Here is a 19,601-nt window from a genome sequence, read left to right on the forward strand (position 1 = left end):
TCACAATAAGTGCACTTCAACATTTGGATTCAAACAAGAGCTCCAACTAAGTAAGTGCTTCAAATATGACAAACTATAAAGTGCTAAAAGTGCTATATTGAAATTTTCATTTCTGTCTACGTTTAAATTGTTTTTGGATTCACGTGACTGGCGCCCTCTTGTGACCAGTTCGGGTATTGCTTGATGCAACTGGTATTTTACAACTTATTGATTATTTTTTCAATGACATTTGACGTAATTTCAACATATAATTTTTTAAAGACTTTTGACTTTAATTCAAACCTTGTTGAGTAAGTGAGTGAGTGAGTGAGTGAGTGAACGTGTAAAATCAGACTTGAATTGTCGTTTACTTGCAATGTTCCAGTCCCACCACCAGGTATCGCTGTGTCACAGAGTGCCCCCTTTGAAAGCTCCGCTGACAGCTCGAGCAGCCAATGGTCGAGCAGCGAGGTGACGCTCGCGGGCCAATCACGGCGCCGCTCGAGGCCCTGCCCCCACGAGGACAACAGGGACCAGCAGGTTTCATTTCAGCACCGGGGAGCTGTCCGTCTGTCCGTCTGTCCGTCCGCCCGTGGACGTGGACCCGGTCAACACCTGACGGTACGACCGACCGACCACACACACACACACACACTGCGCCTGTGTGTGTTAATGTGTGTGTGTGTGTGTGTGTGACAGTGTGAGACTGTCGCTCACACACACACACGCACACACACAGACACACACATACATGATAAGATGGTATAAAGGGCATTAATAGCAATAATAACAGACAGACAGTGTCTCTGTTGGACAATAACAGATATATGTATGTATATATATATATACATATGAAACGTCAGTCTCAGTGTTTAAATGTTGTCCATTCATTAGTCTCGTTGACTCCTCCCTCAGTGTCCTCAGCCAATCACAGCTCAGATGAATTGGTCTTTAATCATCTTATCTTCTCTAACCTGTGTGTGTGTGTGTGTGTGTGTGTGTGTGTAGGTCAGGATGTCTAAAGTAAAGCAGGTAGGTCTTCTAGCAGCTGGTTGTCAGCCCTGGAATAAAGACGTCTGCGCCGCCAGTGGAGATCGTTTCGCCTACTGTGCTACTTTAGCCATTTACATCTACCAGGTGAGTCTCACTGTGTGTGTGTGTGTCTCACTGTGTCTCTCTGTGTGTCTTTGTTTCTCACTGTGTCTCTGTGTGTGTCTCACTGTGTCTCTCTGTGTTTGTGTGTCTCACTGTGTCTCACTGTGTGTGTGTCTCACTGTGTCTGTGTGTGTGTGTGTCTCACTGTGTCAGTGTGTGTGTGTGTGTGTGTGTCTCACTGTGTGTGTATCTCTCTCTGTGTCTCACTGTGTCTCTGTGTGTGTGTGTGTCTCACTGTGTCTGTGTGTTTGTGTGTCTGCCTGTGTCTCTCTCTCTCTCTGTGTGTGTGTCTCATTGTCTCTCTCTGTGTGTGTATCACTGTGTGTCTCTCTCTCACTGTGTGTGTGTCTCACTGTCTGTGTGTGTCTGTCTCACTGTGTGTCTCTCTCTCACTGTGTGTGTGTCTCACTGTCTGTGTGTGTCTGTCTCACTGTGTCTCTGTGTGTGTGTGCGTGTGTCTCACTGTGTGTCTCTCTCCCACTGTGTGTGTCTCACTGTGTGTGTGTCTCACTGTCCGTGTGTGTGTTTCACTGTGTCTCTCTGTGTGTGTGTGTCTCACTGTGTGTGTGTGTCTCACTGTCTCTGTGTGTGTGTGTGTCTCACTGTGTCTCTCGTGTATGTGTTTGTGTCTCACTGTGTGTGTGTCTCACTGTGTCTCTCTCTGTGTGTGTGTCTCACTGTGTCTCTGTGTGTGTGTGCGTCTCACTGTTTGTCTCTCTCTCTCACTGTGTGTGTCTCACTGTGTGTGTCTCACTGTCTCTGTGTGTGTCTCACTGTCTGTGTGTGTCTCTGTGTGCATGTGTTTGTGTCTCACTGTGTGTGTGTCTCACTGTGTCTCTCTGTGTGTGTGTGTCTCACTGTGTGTGTGTCTCACTGTGTCTCTGTGTGTGTGTGTGTGTGTGTGTGTGTGTGTGTCTCACTTGTTTGTCTCTCTCTCACTGTGTGTGTGTGTGTTGCAGTTGGACCAGCAGTATAATGAGTATAAACTCAGATCCATCATGTCTGAACACAAGAAGACGATCACAGCCATCAGCTGGTGTTCAGATAATCCTGACGTGTTTGCTTCAGCGTCAGCTGATAATCTGCTCATCGTGTGGAACGTGAGCGAGCAGAGAGCTGTGGCTCGCCTGGACAACACCAAAGGTACATGGTCATGTGAGACACACACACACACACACACTTCTCCCATGGACACACTGGAGCTGTATGGTTGTTTAGACGACCTGCAGTTCACCGCGTGTCCTCTGGGTGTCTCAGGTGTGCCGACGTCGGTCAGCTGGTGCTGGAACTCGTCCGACGGCGTGGCGTTTGTGTCGCAGCGCGGCCCGCTGTACATCTGGGTGTACGGGGGTTCGAATCCCGGCCTGACGGTGCATAAAGAAGCTCACTCCTTCCTGTCGGACATCTGTCTCTTCAGGTGGCATCCATCCAAGAAGGGGAAACTGGTGTTTGGACACACGGACGGAAGTTTGTCTATCTTCCAGCCTGGTAAGAAGACACTTAAAGGCACATTTAGAGGAATTTTAACCCTTGTGATGTCCTCCTGATGGTCTTCTGGGGTCAAACATGGCTCCGCCTGCTTTATATGTTGTTTAAAGAATGTAGTAAAGTAAGTGAAAATAAAATGAACAAAGTGAAATATGTCCATGTTCAGTGGGGATTTGAATTCTGTTGAGTGTCTGTCAATCATAAAAGTATAAATGATCTGCCACCTATCAAACGCTGTCTTTCAAAGGAAATGCACTCATGAGGACAGTATGTTTAACCTCTTGACCTCTGACCTCTTGTTTTTTTTTTTTTTTAGGGAGTAAAAACCAGAAGCATGTTCTGCGTCCAGAGTCGTTGGAGGGAACAGACGAGGAAGATCCTGTCAGCGCTCTGGAGTGGGATCCTCTGTCCACGGATTATTTACTAGGTCTGACAACATCCTTGTCTGTCTGTCTGTCTGTCTGTCTGTTTGTCTGTCTGTGTCTGTGTCTGTGTCTGTTTGTCTGTCTGTCTGTCTGTTTGTCAGTCTACTAGCATCATTAGCAAAAACGCTTGGCTACTGTTAATTTGACTAATTTGTCATATTTGGTTCACAGTAAATGTACATATCATGTAGCTTTATGTTAGCGACTGTTATTGCTAACACTCGTCTGTGTCCACGTTTGACTTTTCTCCGTCTGTCTGTCAGTGTCAAACCTTAACAACGGCATCAGGCTGGTGGACAGCGAGGCGCTAACCTGCGTCACGTCCTTCTGCTTCCCCTCGGCTGCTGCGTCCGTCCAGTGTCTGGCCTGGGTTCCCTCTGCTCCTGGAATGTTCATCACTGGAGGTAAAGACGTCTGGTCAGAGAGTGGAATGTTATTCATTGATTCAAAGGTGAATAAGTTGTGTGTGCGGTCAGACTCTCAGGTGGGGGTGTTGCGGGTGTGGAACGTGTCTCGCTCGACTCCTCTCGACAGCTTCAAACTGAAAAAGAACGGCTTCCACGCTCTGCATGTGCTCAGTTCGCCTCTGTCCAAGAAAGGTAAAAACCTGTGTGATGACGTCATCTTCATCAGCAGCGTATCATATATACATATATATGTATATATGATACATATACTGTATATGCATATATATATATACATACATATACATTGGGTACGGAAAGTATTCGGACCCCTTTAAATTTTTCACTCTTTGTTTCATTGCAGCCATTTGCTAAAATCAAAAAAGTTCATTTTATTTTTCATTAATGTTCACTCAGCACCACATCTTGACAGAAAAAAAACAGAAATGTAGAAATTTTTGCAAATTTATTAAAAAAGAAAAACTCACACGCTGTCCATTTCTTCTGATTGTCCTTGAGATGGTTCTGCTCCTTCATTGGAGTCCAGCTGTGTTTAATTAAACTGATTGGACTTGATTAGGAAAGGCACACACCTGTCTATATAAGACCTTACAGCTCACAGTGCATGTCAGAGCAAATGAGAATCATGAGGTTGAAGGAACTGCCCAATGAGCTCAGAGTCAGAATTGTGGCAAGGCACAGATCTGGCCAAGGTTACAACAGAATTTCTGCAGCACTCAAGGTTCCTAAGAGCACAGTGGCCTCCATAATCCTTAAATGGAAGAAGTTTGGGATGACCAGAACTCTTCCTAGACCTGGCTGTCACAGCTAAAATAATGAAGGAGTTGCTTCGGAAACAACTCTGTGACCATTCTTGATTGGCCCAGCCAGAGCCCTGACCTAAACCAATTGAGCATCTCTGGAGAGACCTGAAAATGGCTGTCCACCAAGGTTCACCATCCAACCTGACAGAACTGGAGAGGATCTGCAAGGAAGAATGGCAGAGGAGAAGAATGGTCACAGAGTTGTTTCCGAAGCAACTCCTTCATTATTTTAGCTGTGACAGCCAGGTCTAGGAAGAGTTCTGGTCATCCCAAACTTCTTCCATGTAATGTAATGTAACATGTAATGATCCCCAAATCCAGGTGTGAAACACTTGTTGCATCATTCCCAAGAAGACTCATGGCTGAACTAGCTCAAAAGGAGCTTCTACTCAATACTGAGCAAAGGCTCTGAATACTTATGACCATGTGATGTTTCACTTTTTCTTTTTTAATACTTTTGCAAAAATCTATCTATCTACCTACCTATCTACCTATCTTATCTGTTATTGTGCAGCTCAGAACTCGTCTCCCAGTAAGAGTCAGTACACCAGCTCTACCAGTGAGGCCGTGCCTCCGCCCACTCTGTCTCAGAACTGCTCCTTCTCCCTCCCCCCGGGTCACGCCGTGTGCTGCTTCATGGACGGAGGGGTGGGGCTCTACGACATGGGCGCCAAAAAGTGGGATTTCCTGCGTGACCTGGTATTGAGCGACCTGTTCCTGTGTGGTGATGTCAGACGTACGGACAGAACGTTTGTCACCTCAGCGCGTCTCTGCTCCGTGTTTTCAGGGACACGTCGAAACCATCTTTGACTGCAAGTTTAAGCCGGACGACCCCAACCTGCTGGCCACGGCCAGCTTTGACGGAACCATCAAGATCTGGGACACAAACACTCTGACGGCGGTCAACACGTCGCCTGGCAACGAGGGCGTGGTCTACTCTCTGTCCTGGGCTCCAGGTTTGTCACCATGGAAACAAGCGTCCTCTTCATATTTAATATTAAATGAGTTTCCTTGTGTTCTGAAGGAGACCTGAACTGCATCGCAGGAGCGACGTCTCGGAATGGTGCCTTCATCTGGGACGTCAGGAAAGGAAAGATCATCACTCGCTTCAATGAGGTGACTTTAACTTTTACTGGCGCCCCCTGCAGACAGGGAGGTTCACCGTCAGTGACAACATTTTTACACCAGGAAGAAGTTTTGAATATTCAGGGTTAGTGTGAGATTATGTTTTTCTGCTCTAAGATTAAATCTGGACAATGACGACCTCTCTGTTTACCTGCAGCACGGCAAGAATGGAATATTCTGTATATCGTGGAGCCACAAAGATTCCAAGAGGATTGCCACATGCAGCGGAGACGGATTCTGGCAAGTGTCAATCACAGAACACAAGCTTTTATCTTTTATATCTTTTATATCTGTTATATCATTTATATCTTTTATATCTTTGATATCTGTTATATCATTTTTATCTTTTCTATCTTGGATATATTTATGTCTTTGATATCTGTTATATTATTTATATCTTTTATATCTTTGATATCTGTTATATCTTTTCTATCTTTGATATCTGTTATATCATTTATATCTTTTCTATCTTTGATATCTGTTATATCATTTTTATCTTTTCTATCTTGGATATCTGTTATATCATTTATATCTGTTCTATCTTTGATATCTGTTATATCATTTTTATCTTTTCTATCTTTGATATCTGTTATATCATTTTATCTTTTTCTATCTTGGATATCTTTGATATCATTTATATCTTTTCTATCTTTGATATCTGTTATATCATTTTTATCTTTTCTATCTTGGATATCTGTTATCATTTATATCATTTATATCTGTTCTATCTTTGATATCTGTTCTATCTTTGATATCTGTTATATCTTGTATATCTTATATCATGTATATCTTTTCTAACTTTGATATCTGTTGCATCATGTATATCTTTTCTATCTTTGATATATTTTATATCTGTTATGTCATTTTATATCTCTTATATCTTTTCTATGTTTTATATCTTCGATATCATTTATATCTTTTATATCTTTGAAATCTTGTATATCTTTTATATCATTTATAGCTTTTCTATCTTTTCTATCTTTGATGTCTGTTATATCATTTATATCTTTTCTATCTTTGAGAATCTCATGCGTGTCTCGTATTGTCTTCATGTCTCATCGCAGCATCATTCGCACTGTCGATGGAAAGATTCTGCACAAGTACAAACATCCTGCTGCTGTGTTCGGCTGTGACTGGAGCCAGAACAACAAGTAAGACAACAGTGCTGTCCCCTGTCTTCTGTTCTATGTCCCCTTTCCCACCTGTCTCAGGTGTCTCATGTGTCTCTTCTCCTGTGTCTCTGCAGGGACATGATAGCGACGGGCTGTGAGGACAAAAGTGTCCGTGTGTATTACTTGGCCACGAGCTCTGATCAGCCTCTGAAGGTCTTCAGTGGACACTTAGCTAAAGTGTTCCACGTCCGCTGGTCTCCACTCAGAGAGGGGATCCTGTGTTCAGGGTCAGACGACGGGTGAGTGTGTCCTCCTGTCCTCACTTTAAAGGTGTAGTTACAATTGTTTACATATGCTGCAGAATGAGCTGTGTGTGTGTGTGTGTGTGTGTGTGTGTAGCACTGTCCGTATATGGGACTACACCCAGGACGCCTGCATCAATGTCCTCAGTGGACACACAGCTCCAGTCAGAGGTTTGATGTGGAACACTGAGGTTCCTTATCTCCTCATCTCAGGTAATTCTTATCTATCTAACTTCTTCCTACCTACCTAGTATGTATCCTACCTACCTGGTATGCATCATACCTATCTAGTATGTATCCTTCCTTCCTATGTTTTTATCACGTGTCATTGTGATTTATTTCCCAGGTTCTTGGGATTATTCGATCAAAGTGTGGGACACGAGGGACGGCACATGTCTGGACACGGCCTTTGACCATGGAGCTGATGTTTACGGTGAGATTTTAGTGTCAGAACATGAACACATGAACATGAACACATGTGTTCGTGTGTGTGTTGTGGTGTGTGTGTGTGTGCAGGTCTGACGTGTCACCACAGTCGTCCCTTCACCATGGCGTCCTGCAGCAGAGACAGCACAGTGAGACTGTGGTCACTCACTCCTCTCATGGCTCCTCTGCTGCTCAACATCCTCACTGAGCAGCCGTGGGAGAAGATCATCGGAAACACAGGTAACAACACAACTGTCTATGTATCCCACCCACCTACCTGGACGCTATGTATCCTACCTACCTTCCTTCCTACCTACCTACCTACCTACCTACGGAATGGATGAAAATTACATTACATTACATTACATGTCATGGGAAATGATTTTGTTTAATTTTGAAAAACACAATCACTTGAATGTTTGTCATTACTCCAGAATCAGCCTTTTATTTAAACATTTACATGTATATCAGGAGACGGCGATGCTAACTGAATGCTACAAAGGATCTCTCGTGTCAAAATAATTTTGTCCCGTAGAGGGTGCAGGGGTCATGATGATGTTTGTGTCTGTGCAGACACGGCCATGGTTCCTGGATCTCCTCCTCTGCTCTGTGGTAAAGTGTCTCGAGACGTCAAACAGGAGCTGGATAAACTCAGCACTGACATCAGGGCCAAGAGGCTACGCTGGTTCTCAGAGTGCTTCTCGGTAACTACATCCTATTTGATTTATTCTCACTTTATTAAAACAATGAGGAAAAAAATAAAGCTGAAATATGTATCAGCCTAACCCACGGCTGACCAAGTAAAAATATACAAATCTAAGTCTGTGATATCGACACGTTCACATCTTTATCTCACTGTGAGACGGACTTTTGTAAACCACTCACTCTCCCACACACACACACACACACACACACACACACACACAGACTCACTCTCCCACACCAAAGTCCTTAGAGAAAATCAGTGATTATAACGTCACACACACAGGAGTTGTTGATCCACTGCTGCCTCCATCACTAAGTTCAAATTAGCGTTTCCATTGCAACAACACAACAGTGTGTTGTGTGAAGTCTGATTTTGTGATCCTTTCACAAGCATTTACCTCAGTGACACAGTGTGACCACACGAGGCAGCAATAGACCAGAACTCACTGATGTTGTGTGGGTTTTAAACTGTCCAGGTATTAACGGCTGTGTAATGGTGAGATAAAATGGGAATGTTTTCTTAAAACATTTGGTAAAATACAGGACCCAGAAATAATCTCCCGCGACCCATTTGTGTGTCCCGACCCAGTCTTTGGGGACCTGTAACATGTCAACAATCACCACCGAGAGAATCTCAGCTTTTTCATTTTATTTTTCATTTTATTTTCTGTGTTTGCTTTGTGCTCATGGACACTTTTCATGTGTCTCCTGTTCCCCCGTCAGCCACCAGGGGGCAGCAGCAACCTGTGGGACCTGGTGTCCGTCATTAACGGGCAGGACGACTCACTGCTGCCCTCCAGCTACAGTAAAGGAGTGATGCACATGAAGCACCTGCTCAAATTTAAAACGGTCAGTCGCCTCAAACACAGGCAGCCTATCAAATCCCTGGATCAATGAGCTTAATCCAGCCTTAAACCTTACACTGTGGATGAAACGATAGTAAAAACATGGTCATTATGTTGTGAAAGGGAAGTAAGGGACTAGCAAAGGGCTAGGTTTGTTTGTAACATGTCAACTTAAACTAGGTTTGGTTAGCTTAGGTTAATGTTGGATTGTTTAGCAAAGGGCTAGGTTAGGTTTGGTTATCTTGTTATAGTTTAACTTATATTGGGCTCGGCTAGGTTAGCGTGGTTAGTTTAACATAACTGGTTAGTTTGTACACAGTGTGAAGAATTGTCTTTTTCGAGTGGATTTGAATGAAATTGTCTAAATTTGTTTGTTATGAACTCAAAGAGAAGAACATGATTCTGTTGTTGTTGATGATCCAGATCTGGACTGCATCTGGTCTTTGGTGGTGGTCTGTGTCCTCTGTGGTGTCTTTCAGTCGGAGGCTCAGGAGCTGACCATCGTGAAGATGTGTAAGTTTGGAGGAGGAATAGGAACTCCGAGCAAAGAGGAGCGACTGAAGGAAGCAGCGGACATTCACCTGAGACTGGGACAGATTCAACGCTACTGTGAACTCATGGTGGAGCTGGGACAGGTGTGTGTGTGTGTGTGTGTGTGTGTGTGTGTGTGTGTGAAGACTTATATCTTATCTTATTTTATTTTGTCTTAACTTAAATCTTATTTTATCTGAAAAATGGACGTTTAGTGGTCAAATCTTATCTGTAATGAATCCGATTTTAATCCAGAGACGCGAATGGATTTACAGTAATAACCACACATCAGCTGTCACGTAACTACAGTGTCGCTGATGTCGTGACATCTGCGATAATTCTGCGTGGTCTCTGTGGTGGACAGTTAGGAAGGTAGGAAGGAAGGTAGGTAGGTAAGTAGGTAGGTAGGTAGAAAAGAAGGTAGGTAGGTTGATTTTTATCAACCGTCTATCAACTTCTGGTTTATTTTGTTTTTCTTTGACTAACCCGGATTGCTGCGGTGCACTGTCCACATGCAGCTGTAGGGGGCGACAAAAACATGGAATTTTTTTGTTCATGACATTTGGAATTCTGAAGTGAATGGATGTGACACAGACTAAGGCCGTTTCTCAATATCCATACTTGTGCGTACTTGTGTGTACTTGCGTACTCCCGTACTTGTGAAAACCTCATCAGCCTCAGTCCAAGTGCTGTTCCAATTATCAAGTAAGCGAACAGCGAGGACGGTTCTCAAACCCGGAAGTGTTCTCGCTCCGCCCATGTTTACCAAGTATGCATCGGAGGTGACTTAAGCGTACTTGGGATGGCCATGTATCCCAGAATACATTTCGGCGGAGCATAGCTGCAGATAATAGAAATATTAATCTGAAATAAATGTTTTTCTGTGTCCCGGGACAAAGTTTTAACATCATTTGAGGCGAGAAATGAGTCATTTAGAATTCAAACATGTGGTTTGTGTATGAAGATATGACGTATTTATAGTTTGGCAGCGACGTTTGTCGGAGGTGATCAGCTCCGCCTCTGCGGACGCTCGGCGCTCACTGTGCCCGGCACAGAGCAGCGTGACCTCGGCCTGTCCTGATGAAATGATCCGCTGGCTCATTAGATGCTCGGTGTGATCCATAGATTTGTTGTTGACGTGTTATTTTGTTTTTAATGGAAACGTTTTGAACTGACAGTTTGAAAGTTCCTCTATTATTAATTTTTTTTTAATTTTAAGTTTGAATGTTAGATTTATATTAAAGTCGCACGGTCATTGTATCTGTATTTAAATATATGTAAATATTAGATATGTAGAGTAGTATATATTTGCACACGTCATATGTGTGTATGTATGTATGTATATATATATGTGTATGTATGTGTGTGTATATATATCTATATATATATAGATATATATATACACACATATATACATACATATACACACATATATATATATACACACACATATATATATGTGTGTGTATATATATATGTGTGTATATGTATGTATATATGTGTGTATATATATATCTATATATATATAGATATATATATATACATATACATATACATACTTACCTGGCAGGGGAGACACCATGATCAAGAAGGTGGTTCACCCAGGGCGAGGCTCGGCCATTGCACTCCGGTTGTGCTGACCCCTGCGAATTCCCCAAATGTGGGAATCTCGACTGCATAATTTTTTTTAGGGCAGCCCGTGGCCAAGTGGAAAGGGAACTTGACTTGTAACCAGAGGGTCAGTGTGACAGCCCACTGCTCCTAGTTCTAGGATGGATCAAAATGCAGAGGAATACTTTCCCTAAGGGGATTAATAAAAGAAACTAACTAACTTTATATGTACACATATACTACTCTACAATGCTGTAATATATCTATTTTCCACATTGTATTATTTGTATTGTATATTTTAATAGAAATGAATTAATAAATGAAGTTAAATATTGAAAATGTAAAAATAATAACAACATATATATGCATTTATTAAAAGTATTTCATATGTTCATTTAATGAGGCTGCAGAACAATACATACATACTTGCATACTTGAGTATTGAGAAACAAACCACATACTTGTGTACTCCCGTACTTGGCAAGTATATACTCCCAGCGTACTTCTCAAGTATATACTTCCCAACTAAGCAAGTACATACTTGCTTACTTGAGTATTGAGAAACGGCCAAACACTAACCAGCTCAACTAGAAAAGATTGGGGAATCACCTAGTGTGGACTTGCACTTTCATACAAACTTTTTATTTACATTGAATTTTTCACAAAGTAAACATCACGGTGTTTGTTTGTGTCTCAGTGGGAAAAAGCTCTGTCTGTGGCTCCAGGTGTTTCCATGAAGTACTGGAAGAAACTCATGCAGAGGTGAACTTCACAGCTTTGTCTGTAATATTATCACAATTTAAAATGAACTGAAAAACAAACTAATGAAGGAGGAAAAAACAAAGAGTTTTTACTTTGTTTTCCAGGAGAGCCGATCAGCTGATGGCTGAAGACAACGACGACGCCATCCCAAACTGTATCGCGACAGGAGACGTAAAGAAACTGGTCACGTTCTTCAGTGGCAGAGGACAACTGCTGGAGGCCTTACTCATCGCACAGGTGCTGGAATTAGATTTGAAATCAACAAGACGACACCATGAGCTAAAACACAGATGATGAGCTTCTTCTTCTTCTTCTTCTTCTTCTTCTTCTTCCAGGGAGCGTGTGAAGGAAACATACGTGAACCTCAAAGTTCTTCTGTCAACCACACGACATATGATGTGGAGAACATACAACAGTACCAGAGGTAACAGACACTTGACAAATGATCATTTTCTGTCACAAAAGTTAAGTTTGTTTCCCAAACTCTAAAAGTGAAAAATCCAATGTTGCAGACTGTTATGTTAAAACTAATATTATTTTCAATATTTAAATCAGTAAACAAGAAAAAAGAAATTCAGAATTGAAAAAAAAGTCAGAATTGATAAAAATTGAAAATTCAGAACTGAAAATACAGAATTGATAAAAATTCATTACGACCTTTGACCTTTTGCTCTTTTTCTTCAGTTTGCTTCACAAGGTGTGTCAGGAACTGGCAGAGTGCTACTTCCAGGACGGACGCTCCGTGTTAGCTGCATGTTGTCACCTTGCTGTGGACAACATCCAGGTAAACACACACCTGACCAGAGGGATCACAAAGGTCATCGATCAAGGATCCTTCCAAGTCTCCTACAGAGACGAGGACAGAGTCCTTCCTAACATTCAGGGCAAACCTTTTCTTTCAACTTTGACAATAAGTGTTGGTGTGTGTGTGTGTGTGTGTGTGTGCATGTGCGTGTGCGTGTGCGCAGCTGGCCATGTGTAGTTTGATCCGGGGAAACGAGCTGGAGTTGGCGGCGTGCGTCGGCATCGTCCTCGGTGAAGCTGCCACTCAGAACACGGCGTACTGTCTCCAACTGTTAGCCAGGAAGTACATGGCCACGCCCACATGGTGCGTCTCTGCCGCTCAATTGGTCAATTCATTTTGATTCATTTAAATATTTTATGATTTCCCCAAATATTCAACATTTTTGTATTTTTTTCACCCCATTAAAATAAATAGAAATCTAAATTCAGCACAAATGTAAAAACATTTAAACTTAAAAACATCTTTCTCTAATTTAAATATTTTTTATACAGTTCAAAATATTCAAAAATGTTGCTGATGGTTTTTTTCTTCTTCATTAAAATAAATAGAAAACAACTTTTTTCCCACGCTTTGAGTGGCACTCTCCGAGTGGCATCAACATATCCAGGCATGTTGATGCCGTGTCGGTGCTGTTTTATTTTTTAAACATGCAGGCATGTTCACCAGTGGTCTTAATTAAAACAACAACGAAACATTTTAAATATAATATAAAAGAATATAATAATATAATATATAAAATAAATTCACTTCACTTCACTTTGTTAAAATAGACGTAAAAATTCTCAAAATAAACATGAATTTAAAGTGACGTCACTGCATCAGCAGCTGTTTCATACTGTCCTTCCTGTAGAGGGTGATGGTGGCTGTGTAAAACTCAGTGTTTGTGTCCCCCCCTGGTGTTTGTTCAGGGAACTGTCAGCTGAGCTCCTTCACATGATCCCTGACAATCGCGTGTTTCTGGCTGAACTGTGTGCGTTTTACCCGGGGACGTCTGCAGAGATCCAGCAGTTACACGACAGAGTGAGTCCTCACGTCCTCATGTCCTCACGTCCTCATGTCCTCACGTCCTCACATCGCCATGGACGATCAGTCATGTGTGTGTGTGTGTGTGTGTGTGTGTGTGTCTTCTGTCTGTCCAGTGTGGACTCCCGTCCTCAGACGAGTGTTCGTCTTTGGCAGAATCAGCGGTGTGTGTCGGAGATTTGTTCTCGGCCGTTAAATATCACCTGCTCGGCCCCGAGCCCGAGCTCGCGCTGCAGGTTGGGATCAATCACGTCAAAGGTTAGAGAAGGGCTTCTCGAACACTTGGTCTATCTGTCTGTCTGTCTGTCTGACTGACTGTCTATCTATCTACGCTAACTAGAATATATCTATCTAAGCTTACTAGCATCTGTCTATCTAAGCTAATTAGCATCTGTCTCTCTAAGCTAACATGCATATATAGCTAGATAGATAGAGCTAAGCTAACTAACATCTGTCTCTCTAAGCTAACTAGAATGTACATCATATAACAAGCAAACACTAGGCATCAGTGGAGAGTAAAAACTCCCTCTTAACAGGAAGAAGAAATCTCTGCCAGAACCAGACTCAGAGATGTGCGGTCATCTAGGTAGAGACAGAAGAGAGACCAGGAGCAGATACACAACAACTGTATCAAGTTACAAGTTTATACAGTCAATGATTACATATATACAATGTAATAGCAATACAGTGTCATTTATAAACACTTTATAAAGCGTGTTGATAAAAAATATACGAATATCGTATCATATCGATAATTATAGCACAATAATAATGGTGATGATATGTATGATATGGATAGCCTCGAAAACTGGATCTTGATCCTGCAACACTGAGTGTGACAGAGTGTAATAATACTGATGATAATAATAATAATAATAATAATAATGATAATAATAAAAATAAAGATAATACTGATAATAATAATGATAATACTGATAACAATGATAATAATAAAGAAATAATGATAATGATAATACTGATAACAATGATAATAATAAAGAAATAATGATAATGATAATACTGATGAAAATAATAATAATTATGATAATAAAGAAATAATAATGATAATAATAATTATAAAGATAATAATAATAATAATGATAATGTGTCTCCAGAGCAGCTGAGTGGATCTGATTGGACGGTGGACAGAGTACAGCCGATCTTGGACCTGATGAGTTACATCAGGACTGATCGTCTCATGATGAACAAGATGACGCAGTAAAAACACGTCTTCATTAACTTTTACCTCTGTAATCCTCATGTTTTCACAAGCTCACACACGCGCGTGTGTGTGTGTGTGTGTGTGTGTGTGTGTGTGTGTGCGTGTGCGTGTGTGCGTGCGCGCGTGCGCAGAGCTCGCAGTGAGCTGTTGATCTTGTGTGGTTATGTCGGAGGTTTGCTCGCCATCAGACGTCAGTACTCCAGCATCGTCCCTGCGCTCTATGAATACACCAGGTAAACACAGCTGTTTATGGACTCCGCCCCCTAGTGTTCAATGCATGTAAACACATTTTTGTTTCATGTTTACACTGTGTCATAAAATGTGTCAATGAAACAGATTTTTGTATCAATGCGTCTAAAATGTAACAAATGATTGTTTTTCTCAGTCAGCTGTTGAAGCGCAGGGAGGTGTGTGTTCCTCTGAAGATCGAGCAGCTGAGTGTGGAGCTCGACGCCTGGAGAGCGTGTACACAACACAACAACAACAAGTACACAACACAACAACAACCACTTTATACACAACACAACAACGACAAAAATGAATACGACTTTATACAAACGTGTGTGTGTGTGTCCTGCTCAGTCCTCCATCAGAGAGTCAGAGAGAAGAGTTCAACTGTCTACGGAGAAGAATTCAGTCGTCAGACTCTGGTAACAACCAAACTCTGATCTTATACTAAAATAAATAATAATAAGAAGAAGAATACACATTATTTAGAATCACATGGCTGAAACTGATTGAACTAAACTCTATGATGTCTGCGTCACATGATCACGTCTTTATCTCACTGTGAGACTGAAGTTTGTAAACCACTCACTCTCCCACACCAAAATCCACAGAGAAAGTCAGTGATTTTAACATCACACACACAAGAACTGTTGATCCACTGCTGCCTCCATCACTAAGTTCAAAGTGACCACACGAGGCTGCAGAGGACCAGCAGCTAAAATCACTGATTTTCTCTCTGAGTTTTGCTGTGAGAGAGCGAGTGGAATGAATGGATGAATGGATGAACAGTGTTCTGTGTTTCAGCGTCGTCAGTGCTGAGTGGAGCTGATTATGTGACCGGCTCAAATCTGCCGAGTCACTCTGACGTCCAACTGTCCTGCTTCACTGGCCAGAGGATACAGGTCCGTGTCCGTCCCTCACGTTATTTCATTTAAAATTTAGTTTTCAAAAAGAAATAAAACAAAAATTGTATCTCACTAATCTGAACTGAACTGTACAGATAATTATTTACGTCCGTTTCCGTTCAGGTTTATGAAAATGTTGCGATTTTTAAATCAAAGAATCTCAACCAAAATTAAGATAATTGATGTTTTTTATTGTTTGTCCTATTTATTGATTTTATTTGATCATATAAACAAAAAAAAAACAAACCCCAAATAAAAGATTTCATGTGTTTATTTGTTTGCTGTAAGAGAAAAAAACATGAATAAATCAACATTTGATAGTTGGGTTACATTAAGTAGAATAATAATAAAATGATTATTAATTTGACATTATTGGATGTTTGTATTTAGAGTTGTTTTTTTTTCACAGGGTCCAGTTTTTTTGTTGGAAGACGGAAAATCTGCGATTTCCCTGAACGACGCGCTGATGTGGGCTAAAGTGAACCCGTACTCTCCGCTCGGAACCGGAGTCCGCATCAACCCCTTCTAACACACACACAGACGGGAAGTACAAAATGCCAGAGGATAAAATTTATATATGGAAAATTTTATGTCAAATGAACAGAAACTTACATTTTTGTGCTTCAGCATCAACTGGATTTTAGCATCAAGTGTTTGTCGATACAAAAAATACATGATTAGATTCAAGATTTAAAGTGTTTATTGTCGTTTGCACAGTAAAGAAACACAACAAAAATCTTACTTTGCTCAAAAAACAAATGATACCAGCAAAAAAGTAAACAAAAGAAATAGTGGTAATAATGGAAAGATCGCATTTTTGGGACTAACCAAACGCTGGTGAAAACGGACAAAAATTAGCACGCAAATCAGATTGGCGGAGAATTTGAATAAAATGAGTTTAATATGTAAAAGTGGTGCAAAATGGCTCAGTAGTGCCCCCAAAGGTAGGACAAGTTACACCAAATTCCACAAAACTTGGTGGAAACATGTCGCAGACCAAGACGAACAAAAAATCCATCTTGGTGATCTTGGTGAGTGTGATAATCGTAGCAACGTTTATACAAATACGTCAATTTGTACATGACACATCAAAGATGATAAATTACCAAATTGTCACACTGTTAAAATAATCGCCATTAAAAGACATAAAAGTCATTTTTTGTCAAAATAGTTTTTTTTGCCTAAGTCATCTCCCCATCACACCGGCCACCATATGGTAAAATCGCCTACATCCTCAGTTGATCAGATCATGTGATTTTACCCCTTTAAGATAATGGCCTATGTCAAGTGTGTAACTGAAGCGGATTTGTTTTTTGAAAACGAATCTGCAAGACCTGAAAAACGGTCTTGCAGATGCAAAAGGGCGTGGCCATGGCAACCATCGGAATTTTAGCGATTTCCGACCATTCGCCGCAAATTGGGAAGTGACTAACTTTGCCGTACATTCACCGATCGTCTCCAAACTTTAGTCATTTTAAGTCAAAGTAGTCAAATTCAAAATATTCAGAGAAAAAAGTCAAAATATTCAGAGAAAAAGAAGTATTTGACGATCCACAGCATCCTAGTTGGCAATTAAGGGGAAACGTAAGGGAATCTTAACTTTGTCGAAGTCGTGTGTCTGAAAACACAGTAAAACTTTACGTATGTGTAATTTAACATTAGTAAGAAGTGTTATATTTCCCTTAAGTTTCCCCTTAACTGCCGGCCTTCCTGGCTGTGAATTGGAGTCATTGGGGTTAAGGGAGAAATAAACGTGTGTCGTCAGCATAAACTTCAGACATTCAGTTTGAACGTAAACCGACCGAGGATAGAACCCTGTGGTTCTCCACAGGTTCGATTTCATAAAGAAATGTTTAAAGAATATTCTCCACAAGATCAAATTGCAATTCAAATGGAATCGTGACAAAAGCATCCGATCGTATAAACCACAGATGAAATACGCACTCACGTCTTTTATGACAGTGATTTCATACGACCTTTAGAAAACAGACATCAATAGACGACACATTTGTGACTCCATGAGGAAGATTCCGGAACTTTAACGTTAGCGTAGCCGTTCATATGGCGAGAATGTAGTCAATGCAGTCATCGGCTTTCAAATGTCGCAGTGGGACAGGGGGCGGGGTTTGTGGCTCATTTTGTTTGATTTTCCTCAAACACACACAGGGTAATTTTATCTCATGTTGTAAAAAAGAAATATGAATGAATAAAATAAAACTGCTTCATATTTGTGTCTCACATTTTTTTTAGTCATGAATGAAATATAGTAAAATACAAATTTATCAACATTTTATAAATCACATTAAACATTACATAAAACCAGTGGTTCCCAAAGGCAGGTTTGGGGACCCACAGACGGGTCGTGGGAGGATTTGTTTGGCTCCACAAAACAAATATTCTCCACACATGAAATGAAGGTTTTAATATATTCACTAAAACGTCCTATGGAAGTGATTAGTTTTCCACACAACAATTAGCATTAGCTGTCGCTAAATATACGCCAGTGCTTAGAGCGTCAACAGATTTTCATCTTAAAAATAATGATTTGTGAAAAATATTATACTTTAATAAAAAAATTAAAAGTATGCTGTCCAAAATGAGACAAAATAGTAATCGTATAGTATGTCGTCCAAAATTAGACATAAATGTCTTAGTATAATATGTTGTCCAAAATGGGAAAAAAATCATAGTATAATAAGTCATCAAAAATTAGACGTAAAAGTCATACTTTGATATGTCGTGCAAAATGAGACAAAAAACTCATAATTTAGTGTATCTTGCAAAATTAGACAAAAAAGTCATAGTTTAGTATGTCGTCTAAAATGAGATAAAAAAGTCATACTTTATTACTCGTCCAAAATGAGACGAAAAAACTCACAGTATAGTATGTCGTCCAAAATGAGACAAAAATGGCATAGTTTAGTATGTTGTCCGAAATGAGACAGAAAAGTCATAGTATAATATGTCGTCCCAAATTAGACAAAAAAGTCATAGTATAGTACGCAGTCCAAAATGAGACAAAAAAATCATAGGTTAGGATGTCGTCCAAAATGACACAAAAATCATAGTTTAGTATGTCGTCCAAAATGAGACAAAATGTCATACTTTTAGTATGTTGTCCAAAATGAGACAAAAATGTCATAGTTCAGTATGTCGCAAAATGAGACAAAAAAGTCATAGGTTAGTATGTCGTCCAAAATGAGAAAAATACGTCATCGTTTAGTATGTCGTTCAAAATGAGACAAAAACGTCATAAGATAGTATATCTTCCAAAATGAGACAAAATGTCATACTTTTAGTATGTTGTCCAAAATGAGACAAAATGTCATACTTTTAGTATGTTGTCCAAAATGAGACAAAAAAGTCATTGTATAGTATGATCAAAAAATCATAGGTTAGTAGTCCAAAATGTTGTATGTCGTCCAAAATTAGACAAAAAAGTCATAGGTTAGTATGTCGTCCAAAACAAGAAAAATTACGTCATCGTTTAGTATGTCGTCCAAAATTAGAGAAAAACGTCATAGGATAGTATATCTTCCAAAATGAGACCAAAAAATCAAAAGTTAGTATGTTGTCCAAAATGAGACAAAAAAATCATAGTTTAGTATGTCGTCCAAAATGAGACAGAAAAGTCATAGTATAATATGTCGTCCCAAATTAGACAAAAAAGTCATAGTATAGTATGCAGTCCAAAATGAGACAAAAAAATCATAGGTTAGGATGT

At 40.4% G+C, this 19,601-nt stretch overlaps 1 protein-coding gene and 1 pseudogene across 2 annotated transcripts; both read left to right on the forward strand.

Annotated features, from left to right (window-relative positions):
• The first annotated feature begins 498 nt into the window (after window positions 1-498).
• On the forward strand, window positions 499-16,619 carry wdr17 (WD repeat domain 17). 2 transcript variants are annotated; one of them, XM_044017925.1, is made up of 32 exons: window positions 499-600; window positions 988-1,116; window positions 2,094-2,277; window positions 2,392-2,622; window positions 2,939-3,049; window positions 3,311-3,451; window positions 3,524-3,646; window positions 4,790-4,974; window positions 5,063-5,231; window positions 5,300-5,391; window positions 5,558-5,640; window positions 6,465-6,551; window positions 6,647-6,811; window positions 6,912-7,027; window positions 7,161-7,247; window positions 7,331-7,480; window positions 7,814-7,944; window positions 8,669-8,794; window positions 9,270-9,425; window positions 11,630-11,694; window positions 11,799-11,931; window positions 12,030-12,118; window positions 12,379-12,478; window positions 12,663-12,802; window positions 13,408-13,519; window positions 13,639-13,780; window positions 14,638-14,740; window positions 14,876-14,977; window positions 15,130-15,231; window positions 15,327-15,394; window positions 15,777-15,874; window positions 16,287-16,619. In XM_044017925.1, exons 2-32 carry the CDS (start codon window positions 994-996, stop codon window positions 16,404-16,406), a joined length of 3,834 nt encoding a protein of 1,277 aa, XP_043873860.1. In that variant the 5' UTR covers window positions 499-600; window positions 988-993; the 3' UTR covers window positions 16,407-16,619. The 2 variants fall into 2 exon arrangements, with proteins under 2 accessions (XP_043873860.1, XP_043873859.1); XM_044017924.1 differs by having other exon boundaries at window positions 3,311-3,646.
• LOC122762743 lies at window positions 10,877-11,023 on the forward strand (annotated as a pseudogene).
• Window positions 16,620-19,601: the final 2,982 nt, after the last annotated feature.

The sequence above is a fragment of the Solea senegalensis genome, unplaced genomic scaffold (assembly GCF_019176455.1).
Source record: "Solea senegalensis isolate Sse05_10M unplaced genomic scaffold, IFAPA_SoseM_1 scf7180000016038, whole genome shotgun sequence".
NCBI classification, from domain to species: domain Eukaryota; kingdom Metazoa; phylum Chordata; class Actinopteri; order Pleuronectiformes; family Soleidae; genus Solea; species Solea senegalensis.